We start from the raw sequence: 10626 nt of genomic DNA, 5'->3' as shown, positions 1-10626 counted from the left end.
AAAAATGCTTATCTCTATAGGGATGTAGATGTTTTTGCGGGGATATGTATACGCTTATTTAAGCTGTGGCTTGCACTGGATCAGAAACTGAGATCCACGAGACCATATAAAGGTATTCACACTTGTTTTTCATCACTTACTAGAAGAACTGGAAACTAGAAAAAGAAAAATGTACTAGACCGTGTTTGGCTGATGAAGTTCAGCCTTGACTATGCCGTGAGAACATGCTACATGTGTTATTAATTGTGAACAATCCACACTTTGGAAAATATATCAATGTTTGCCCATAAGGACCTGATGAAATTGTTCTATTGGAGGCAGAAGGAGAGGTTCTATTCCTGCAGAAAAGAAAGGAAATTCCTTAAAAGCAAACATTCTCATTCTCAATCATCTTTATTATAAAGATAAATCCCAAGATAGGAAATGGAGATTCTGAATCAAGGGAAAGAAATTTTCCTCCCTGGAACCTGGATTCCACAAAAAGTAGAAACTGACTTGGAAGGAATTAAGATTGGTGCGCCCCAGACCACATGGATGCAGGTTGGAACCAGACAAGGAAGTACTGCACAGGTATCCACATCGCGTAGTCCTCTGGGGCCACACTGATCGTACTAGCACCAGACTGAAAGCTGCTGGGTTCCCAGAACTGTGGAATATAATCTGCAGAATTTGGAAGCTGCATCTACAAATGACACAGTGAGTAGACATTAAAACTTACTTAGAACAAATCTGTTATGGACTCTGCATGCAACATTACTTCAATGCAAGAACAGTTACCTGCACTCTTACAACAAGCAATTTTGAGTCAATGAGACAACAAAAAAATGCACCCAGTTCGAGGAGAGTTGCGCCTCTTATTCTCAGCTGGGCAAGCTGACAGGGCACCTCAGCATTAAACTGTAGCAATGGCTGCTGAAGCATGTGTATGCAACATGTCACTTGAAAAAGTGTATTTCTTATGCTTACAACTATTAACAATGTAAGATATTACCCATCAAAAACACCTATGAGAGAGAGAATATGACAAAACTGAATTTTTAAATTAGGTTTAAGCAAGAATTACAAAAGCAGGTTTTTCTCTTTTGGCCAGAAGCTGGAGGGAGCTTTTCCTGTAAAGAGCCAGGTGTTTTAGGCTTGTGGGCCATGTATTCTATTCTGTAACTACTGAACACTGCAAGCAAATTTAGAAAAGTAATTCTGAGAGTTTTCAGATAATCTTTTAAAACAATGAAGGGGAAAAAAACTTCACATTCTCAAAACTTCAAATAAAATTTTTATTGAAACTATTCTAACATACTTAGACAACAGTATTAACATATAACACCATCATTACTACTACTACTAATAATAGCTAACACTTATACAGGACTCACACTATTAATATAAAACTGGCAAAAGGTAGCATTTTTAGCAAATAAAGCACATCTGCTATATTTTCATTACAATTCTTTAAACAACTATTTACTCCAACTAAGATATATACAATATGATGAACTGGAGTTTTAGTTTTTTAAGAGAAAAAACTAAGCAAGAAGAGGGGGAGAGGGAATAACAATAGTATTAATAGGAAAAGGGAGACATGGTGAAAATACATCTCTTTGTAATGGAGCATTCTAACAGCTGTTTTCCTGCACAAACATATACTACTGTTTGTATATGACAGTGGACAATGAAGATGGTTAGAATTAGCCAAAATCAAAACAAGAAGAATCAGAGAATGAGAGCGGTCAGTCCTAAAATAAGATTACCAGGACTGTATTATTAAGATGGTTTATTGGGGCTTGAAGAGTGGCCATCATTACTACACTGTGAAATGAAAAACAATTCTACCCATTGTGTCTATCCACTGACAGAAACACAATACAGTTTCCATAGAAACAACATACTGCTAATCTAAAGTCCCAGTTTGTTCAAATAACAGTCAGTAAAAAGTCAATAATATTCATTTTAATAGCAAATTTACTGGTAATAAAGTGAGTTACAACAGAAATCTGTCCTCAACATAGTTCACTAGAGAAGATGAGAGAAATAGGAATGAAATAAAAGGATACTATTATTTTTCTTTTTTCAGAGAATATTAATCACTAAAACAAGGAGAACAAGGGAATAGAGAATTATTCAAGTGAGTGGTTTCTGGAGGTAACTGCTATTCACAAAATCAAGTATTCCTAAACTCTGTCTCTCCTCACCTAGTAAAATTAACAGATATCCCCAGAAATGACAGTAGGGATTAACACACAAATATTGAAAACAGAACTTCCAGATTAGGGAAGACATATTCCAACACAAATTACCCCAGAACACCTCCGAGCCTTAATAGTGCCTGAAGAGCAATGGTACTAGAGATTTTGCTGATTGTGGAGATATTTTTTTCCCCAATAATTTAAAAAAATTTTATTGAGTTATAATTTATATACCATAAAATCTCCTGATGGCTCAGATGGTAAAGAATCTGCCTGCAATGCAGGAGACCCGGTTTGATCCCTGGGTTAGAAAGATACCCTGGAGAAGGAAATGGCAACCCACTCCAGTATTCTTGCCTGGAGAATCCCATGGACAGAGTAGTCTGAAAGGCTGCAGTCCGTGGGGTCACAAAGACTCTGACATGACTGAGCAACTTACACACACACACACACACACACACACACACACACACACACACACATCACACATAAAATTCACTTGCTTTACTTCTATAATTCAATGATTTTGGTATATATTCAGAGTTACATAACTATCACCATAGGTATAGTTTTATGCTTTAGGAAAATCACTGAAAAATTAGATTTTGTGATCTCAACCCTTACAGTAACTAACTCTTTGCATTTCTTTTCCTTTTTTCCCTCAAGTAATTATCTCCAGGGTACAGTACAGTGCTGACACTACTTTATACTTATGGATTGAATCAAAAGCATTTAGAGTTTCTTTTTGAGTAAGTAACTTTACATATACACCAACAGTGTGGAAAATAAGGCAGCTTCTGAGAATTAAAATGGTAAAATCCATACTTAATAAATTAGCTGGTTATGGGAGCAATCCATAAAACTGTCTGTGAATGTGTAACTGAGAAGTTTAGAAACACTCTAAACCCCTAATTAAGATGAGGATGTAATCTCAGGAGGCAAAATGAAGTGCCTATAATTTGGTCAGTAAAAATCTAATCAATTGTCTAGTACACTGTTTAAAGAAAGTGTGCCTACAGAAAGAGAATTGCCAGTCTTTACGTAGCACTATTCAGGTAACAGAGATCTAAAGGGTTTGAATTTTCCTGTATTTGAAAAGGTACACTTGGTTGTGGGACAGGAATCATTTATCAGGTTTCACCAGGATCTGAATGAAATCTCTCTCAAAATGATGCACCTCATTTTGATTCCTCATTTACTTATGAGACTTCCTGACTTGCTCTCTAGACCCGATGAAGAGTTTTCTTGGCATGTACAATCTGACCATCCCTGTTATCAAAAACGAATCTGCTTCACCCTCTCCCACCAACAAATGAACAAATGGTTTGGTTTATTTGCTCTTATTTTTTACTCTTCTGGACTAAAGCATGACAGAAAACTCTGGGACACTGATAGTATAAGATCACACTCTTAAATGTAATAATCCCCAAGCTAATATCATCCTGGGAGACCTTGATAAACAGCCATCCATGACCTTGGTCATAGACCTCAGAACCTATAATTTGGTTACACTCAAATACGATAGGCCAATAAAGAAACAAGAATGTTCTATTCACTCTATTAAATTCTACCTTGTACTTCTCTAAACCAAACAAAATAAGAAATGACTGCATTAAATTGGACAGAAAGAAAAGAAACGGAAGTCGCTCACTCATGTCCGACTCTTTGTGACCTCATGGACTGTAGCCTACCAGGGTCCTCTGTCCATGGGATTTTCCAAGCAAGACTACTGGAGTGGGTTGCCATTTCCTTCTCCAGGGGATCTTCCCAACCCAGGGATCGAACCTGGGTCTCCTGCGTTGCGGGCAGATGCTTTACCATCTGAGCCACCAAACTGGACAAGAACAAATCAAATTAAATTTGTAGCTTTCTTATTTTCTGTAATTAAAATGCCTTGAAATTAAAAGCACCTATGTTTAAATCACTGCAGACTGATTTAACATTAATCAACAGAAGATCAACCTGTATAACCATAAGTGGATGGATAAAGTTAAAAAGAAACTGTGTTCAGTAAATAACTATGGAGTACATCTGTTGAAACAGTGTCCCTTTTGGTCAACTTCTCATTTTAAAAATTATCAGGGTCTTCTCTCTCTCTTTTTTGGTCACACCTTGGCATATGGGATCTTAATTTCCCAATCAGGGATGAATACAGTGCCCCCTGCAGTGGAAGCTAGAGTCCTAACCACTGGACTGCCAGGGAATTCCAAGGGTCTTCTCTTTCTAAACTACAAGCCCAGTTTAAAAATATGTCAGTGATGGCATCTGAGTCAGTTTTAATGAGGTGGATGAACCTAGAACCTATTATACAGAGTTAAGTAACTGCTGATGCTGCTAAGTTGCTTCAGTCATGTCTGACTCTGTGCGACCCCACAGACAGCAGCCCACCAGGCTCCTCTGTCCATGGGATTTTCCAGGCAGTACCAAAGTGGGTTATCATTGCTTTCTCCAGTTAAGTAACTAAGAAAGAGAAAAACAAATATTGTATATTAACACACATATGTATATGGAATCTAGAAGAATGGTACTGATAAATCTGTTTGCAGAGCTGCAATGGAGATGTAGACATAGAGAACAGACTTATGGACAAGGGTGGGGAGAAGAGGGAGAGGGTGTAATAAACAGAGAGAGTAGCGTGGATGAATATATACTAACATATGTAAATTGAGAGCCAATGGGAATTTGCTATGAGACTCAGGGAACTCAAACCAGGACTCTGTAATAACCTAGAGGGGTGGGACTGGGCCGGAGGTGGGAGGGAGATTCAAGAGGGAGGAGACAAATAGACACCTATGGTTAATTCATGTTGATGTATGACAGAAATCAAACCAATATTATAAACCAATCATCAACCAACTAAAAATAAATATTTAAAAAATAAAAAGGCAATAGATAAAATATGTCAATGAAGGATGATTTAAAGGACACACAAAAAAGTACACACACACATACACAAAATTTGTCAACTATCACAGAGATTTTAAGGACTACCAAAGATCCTCCATGGATCTGCTGAGGAGCAAATTAAATTTGTATTTGGGGTTTACTGAAAAACATTTACTAAAATACATTCAATCAACTTATAGAACTGAAGACATGTCTTCTAAACAATCTTTTTTTTAAATTTCAAAGGCACCTAGATTTCTCCACCTAGTTTTAATAATGTTTATAGTATTTTTATAAACCGCCTTACATCCCTGAGGAGAGGGACTGTTACAAATAAATACACAAACTGAAGAAAATCATTCTTACACTTAGGGTGCAGATCTGTTTTAGCATATTTATGACTGCAGATTTGTTGTTTTAATTTGAATTTATCACTAATAATTTAAAGTCCCAGCATTTCATATAAAAATCCAGATTTCAGATGTCTCTATAGGAAAAAATGTAGGAAGTTCTAATCTCCTTGGACCAGTACACTAGATCAGGCCTGAGCAGCAACTGTGGTCTCCAGCGGCCACAGCAGTTCTCACAAGTTCATTGGGCTCATTCATATTACTTGAGAGGCCTACTAATGAGCTCAAAACAAGGAAGGAACTTCAGGATTCTGCATGCACACAGGTAGGTGCGCGCGTTTTTTCTCGTTCGTTGAAAAGGGATGGAGAAGCAACAGGCACAATTCACTCTGCAACCGTCAGTGCACCTTTCCGCTGCGCTGGGCCTAGTAATAGGCGATTAAAAAAAGAAACAGAGATCTGAGTCCCGGTTGGTACCACCACCGATTGGTCAGAGCAGGAATCGCTGCCACTAACACAAGCAGTGTTGAATGTAGTTATTAAACATATACAAAGCTTGGTGCTGAACCGAAGGTAGAACGGTACTTGATGCAGAATCTAAGGAATCTAAGCTCGGTTCCCCTATATTACACACTTGTCTAGGCAGCGCACAGGTTCACAGGAGACGTGGCGGAAACACAAAGTGACGGCTTGCCTCTGCACAGAATCACAGACAACGCCGAGTCCCAAACCTGGCGCAGTCTCCTAAGACGCCCCCGTTTCCGGAGCAACCGCCCGGTCCCTCCCCCTTTGACTCCACCCCCGGGGGCGTCTTTCCCGCCGAAGGCCGTTAACACCGCAGAGCATGGTGGGATAAAGCTATGGGCTAGGTTTCACTAAATCCTTCCAAAGCGCCTTTGCTTTAGGAGACTTATTCCTGGGGAAACTGATTATTCTTCAGGACTTGACAAGATTAATGACCCTCTTTTACAAGTGCTCTGTCCTAAATCTTTACCACACGGCCGGTCACTCCCTTTGCAAAGCTCTCGGCACAACGGGAACGCGGGAACTTTTTTCCCCTTCGCGCGGAGGGTGACGTCGCGCGTGCGCCAGCGTCCCTTTCGCAGCATCCGTTACGCTCTTGCGCGTGCGCAGTGAAATCGAATAGCTGCTTCCTCCCGCTTCTCTTCCTCCCTCCCCCCCATATCCGTGCGCCGAGCTGATAAAGGCGCCATTTTGGAGGGGCCGCGAGAGACGTGGTGTCGCGGCGGGCTCGCTCTGCCGTTCGCTAGGCTTGGTGGGAAGGCCTGTTCTCGAGTCCGCGCTTTTCGTCGCCGCCATGTCGGGAGGTGGTGTGATTCGTGGCCCGGCAGGGAACAACGACTGCCGCATCTACGTAGGGAACTTACCTCCAGACATCCGAACCAAGGACATTGAGGACGTGTTCTACAAATACGGTGCTATCCGCGACATCGACCTGAAGAATCGCCGCGGAGGACCGCCCTTCGCCTTCGTTGAGTTCGAGGACCCACGGTGAGGCGGCCAGGGACTTGCGGCCTTGAGGATATAGGTTGGAGTAGTTGGGGAATGCTCCAAGGCCTTAGAATGGGGACGTGGGCTCTGAGGTTGGGAGCAAGACGAATCGCCCGTGCACGAGTGAAGTGAGGAGCCGAGTCGGTGAGGCTTCTCTGGTGACTGGGTCCCCCGGGCGTCTCCAGAGCCGGCTTGCGGGCTCGGAGCGGGAAACTGAGGCGCTGAGGGCTGCTGTAGTGGTCGGGAGCCTGGCGTGCTTCTGGGTGGGGGAGGGGCCGTTCCTATTATGCAGCGCATGTGGGCTCTTCCACCCCGGGTGCGCATGTGCGGGGCGCTGCTAGCTCCCCGACGGAGTTGGCCACCCCTCCCGGTCCATTTTCTTACCCTTCGGCTTTCTGTAATCACGCAGGGATGCGGAAGACGCGGTGTATGGTCGCGACGGCTATGATTACGATGGATATCGTCTGCGGGTGGAGTTTCCTCGAAGCGGCCGTGGTACAGGCCGAGGCGGCGGCGGGGGTGGAGGTGGCGGGGCTCCCCGGGGCCGCTATGGCCCCCCTTCCAGGCGTTCTGAAAACAGAGTGGTTGTCTCTGGTGAGTTTACCGTTCCATGCGGGTTGATGTCACTTTTGGTCAGATACCACACTTTAAAGTTTTCCTTGCATGACCAGTTTGACGAATGTTAGCTTTCATGCCAGATCTTCAATTATTTTAGTCGTATGGATGAATTTAGTAACCCGGAATTACTGTATTCGAGATTTAGCGAATTAGATTGCAATGCCTAGAATAATTTGGGGTTTTTAATTCTAGAATTTTGAATCTTTACCCTAAGATGTTAAAACTAATTAATTTTAAAGTAGTCTTGGTTTTGATGTAAATTTTAACTTTAGTGGGAAATAGTAGGATAATTGTTGAAAAAAATCTTTTTCAGGACTGCCTCCAAGTGGAAGCTGGCAGGATTTAAAGGATCACATGCGTGAAGCAGGTGATGTATGTTATGCTGATGTTTACCGAGATGGCACTGGTGTCGTGGAGTTTGTACGGAAAGAAGATATGACCTATGCAGTTCGAAAACTGGATAACACTAAGTTTAGATCTCATGAGGTAGGTTATACACTTATTCTTTTTATTGGCCAGAATTGGATACAGTGGTCTTAACTATGGAATTTGAAGGTAAGATTCAGGCAAGGGTGTCCAAGTAAACCCAGTAAAGTGCCTCTGGTTTAAATTACGTTGTATTCATTCAGCATGCCTGAAGACAGGTGAAAGCTTAGATCTTTCAATCGAAAGTTCTGTCTATTCAATAGGGAGAAACTGCCTACATCCGGGTTAAAGTTGATGGGCCCAGAAGTCCAAGTTATGGAAGATCTCGATCTCGAAGCCGTAGTCGTAGCAGAAGCCGTAGCAGAAGCAACAGCAGGAGTCGAAGTTATTCCCCAAGGAGAAGCAGAGGATCACCACGCTATTCTCCCCGTCATAGCAGATCTCGCTCTCGTACATAAGATGATTGGTGACACTTTTTTGTAGAACCCATGTTGTATACAGTTTTCCTTTATTCAGTACAATCTTTTCATTTTTTAATTCAAGCTGTTTTGTTCAGAATGGGCTAAAGTGTTGAATTGCATTCTTGTGTAATACCCCTTGCTCCTAACATCTACATTCCCCTCATGTCGATAAATTGTATTTTAAGTGATGTCATAGCCAGGATTGTTTAAATTTAGTTAACTCTCCATGCTCTTCAGACTGTGATATTGTGTAAATGTCTATTCTGCTCTGGTTTGTGTGAACTGGGATGTTGGGGGTGTTTGTGGTTATCTTACCTGGGGAAGTTCTTATGTTTATCTTGCTTTTCATGTGTCTTTCTGTAGACATATCTGAAGAGATGGATTAAGAATGCTTTGGATTAAGGATTGTGGAGCACATTTCAATCATTTTAGGATTGTCAAAAGGAGGATTGAGGAGGATCAGATCAATAATGGAGGCAATGGTATGACTCCAAGTGCTATTGTCACAGATGAAATTGGCAGTATTGACCTTATACTAAAAGGCAAGGGTTTAAATTGATTATATATACATCTACCATAAAATACTTGTAAGCATCTTATGCAGTTACCTTTAGCTACAATTGCTTTGCTCTTTAAACCTTGGCAATTGTGGCAAAATTACATTGCCCATTTTGTAACTATTTTGCTCCCTTCCCTTTTTTGTTTTAATAGGGACTAATGTGGGAAGAACTGGCTAATTTGTCATAATGCTTAGTTACAACTGTTAATGTGTGACCTGCTGTTGGTGTACATGTGGGTACAGGGTGTCTTTAATTCCAACCAGATAGAGTATAATATCAATACTGCTAAATCTGCATGTCCTCTGTGTGACTGATATAGCGTTGCTACTTCATTTTTTAAAGACAAAATGAAAGCAAAATATAGAATTCCAACATATTGGTGTAGATAATCTAGTTGGGAATAATTTTAAGTCTCACCTTCCCCTTTAAACTAGTATTCATAATTGACTCATGTTTAAAATACTTTAATTTACAAATTAAATTACAAATGGGAGCGTTAGATTTAGTTTAGACTTAGGGGGGTAGCAGTACCAGTAAACTTTTCAACTACTTAACTTTTTGCAACCACAAAACCTGTAATACGCTGTACAGTAACAAGTGTTGGCATTATCAGTTGAACTGTAAATATAAAATGCTTCTTCCAATTAGTCTCTATGATGATTAAGTTTCTAAAATTTATCAGAACACCATTCAGAAACTTGTTTTGGGGAATTTGATAGTTATTGATGTACATCTGTTAAACTGATGACAGACATAACTCATCATTCCCCAGAAACCTTTTTTGATTACAGTATCTAACATTTTGCCTCCTCTTTTTTGGTTTTGCTGGTTATAAAGGTTTGGATTGGAGAGGGCTCACTGGATCCCAATCCTTGGAGCTGGATCATTGGATTCAAATCATAATGTGGATAGGATAGGGAGGATGAATTACAAGGATTCATGGAGCGGGATCAGATTACCAGGAACATAGGAGTGGATTCCTGCCCCAACCAAACCGCATTCGTGTGGATTTTTTTTTTTTTTTTTTTTATTCAACTTAATTGGCTATTCCAAAGAATTTTTTTTTTTCCTATTTTTGACGATTGGAGCCCTTAAGATGCACGATGGAATTGTGTTTTGCATTTTTGGTAAAAGGAGCAAAGCGAGGACCTGGAGATATACGCTGGAGCAATCTCCTTGGAAGGATTCAGCACGAGTAGATGGTAAACATTTAAAGGGGAAAGGGGGGGTTTGTTTAAAATAGTAAATCAGTAAGTCACTTCTAAATTTAAAGAAAACAAAATTGGAGTTGAAGAATAAGTAGGTTTCCAATTGGCTGTTGCCGTTTTTCTTTGAAAAAAATAAACATTTTTTAAAAAACTATGCATGGTTGTCCTTTTTCCTCTTGTAAGATTTTTTTACTGGGTGACTAGTCTCAGTTAATACTTAAAATTGATAAGATTCTGATTTTTGTGTTTGTGTTAGTAAATTAAAGGTTCTTGATAGGAATTTGCTGATGATATTATCTCTTACTGTTAATTGTAAAAGTCTTCAGGGGAAGATTGAAAAAAGTGAGAATAAGATAGTTGTGTATGTAATGTGGTAAATGAAGGGTGATTTAGTTTCTGGAGGATAAGCTGCAAAGCTTTGA

General features: G+C 40.4%; 1 protein-coding gene and 2 long non-coding RNA genes across 4 annotated transcripts; 1 reads left to right on the top strand and 2 right to left on the bottom strand.

The window, feature by feature from the left end:
• Positions 1 to 374: 374 nt before the first annotated feature.
• Positions 375 to 7405, bottom strand: LOC110149945 (uncharacterized). Its single transcript, XR_011492089.1, has 2 exons — positions 7316 to 7405; positions 375 to 682 (listed from the first exon to the last, which is right to left on the bottom strand). It is a non-coding gene; the product is annotated as an uncharacterized lncRNA (long non-coding RNA).
• Positions 5084 to 6898, bottom strand: LOC139038990 (uncharacterized). The gene is made up of 2 exons (XR_011492088.1): positions 6808 to 6898; positions 5084 to 5844 (listed from the first exon to the last, which is right to left on the bottom strand). It is a non-coding gene; the product is annotated as an uncharacterized lncRNA (long non-coding RNA).
• On the top strand, positions 6634 to 10358 carry SRSF1 (serine and arginine rich splicing factor 1). 2 transcript variants are annotated; one of them, XR_002317583.2, is made up of 5 exons: positions 6634 to 6931; positions 7341 to 7525; positions 7863 to 8035; positions 8239 to 8918; positions 9834 to 10358. XR_002317583.2 is itself a non-coding variant. In XM_020912678.2 (4 exons), exons 1-4 carry the CDS (start codon positions 6738 to 6740, stop codon positions 8431 to 8433), a joined length of 747 nt encoding a protein of 248 aa, XP_020768337.1. In that variant the 5' UTR covers positions 6634 to 6737; the 3' UTR covers positions 8434 to 10358. The 2 variants fall into 2 exon arrangements, 1 of the variants encoding a protein (XP_020768337.1); XM_020912678.2 differs by having other exon boundaries at positions 8239 to 10358.
• The last annotated feature ends 268 nt before the right edge of the window (positions 10359 to 10626 follow it).

Source organism: Odocoileus virginianus, chromosome 17 (assembly GCF_023699985.2).
Source record: "Odocoileus virginianus isolate 20LAN1187 ecotype Illinois chromosome 17, Ovbor_1.2, whole genome shotgun sequence".
NCBI classification, from domain to species: domain Eukaryota; kingdom Metazoa; phylum Chordata; class Mammalia; order Artiodactyla; family Cervidae; genus Odocoileus; species Odocoileus virginianus.
The sequence above is the reverse complement of the archived record's forward strand: the minus strand, read 5'-3'. Positions and strand labels throughout refer to the sequence as shown.

Coding starts and splice junctions, on each gene's coding strand:
- SRSF1 (XM_020912678.2), top strand. CDS start 6,738: ATGTCGGGAGGTGGTGTGATTCGTGGCCCGGCAGGGAACAACGACTGC. Junction 7,526..7,862: donor AAACAGAGTGGTTGTCTCTG/GTGAGTTTACCG, acceptor AATCTTTTTCAG/GACTGCCTCCAAGTGGAAGC. Junction 8,036..8,238: donor CTAAGTTTAGATCTCATGAG/GTAGGTTATACA, acceptor TCTATTCAATAG/GGAGAAACTGCCTACATCCG.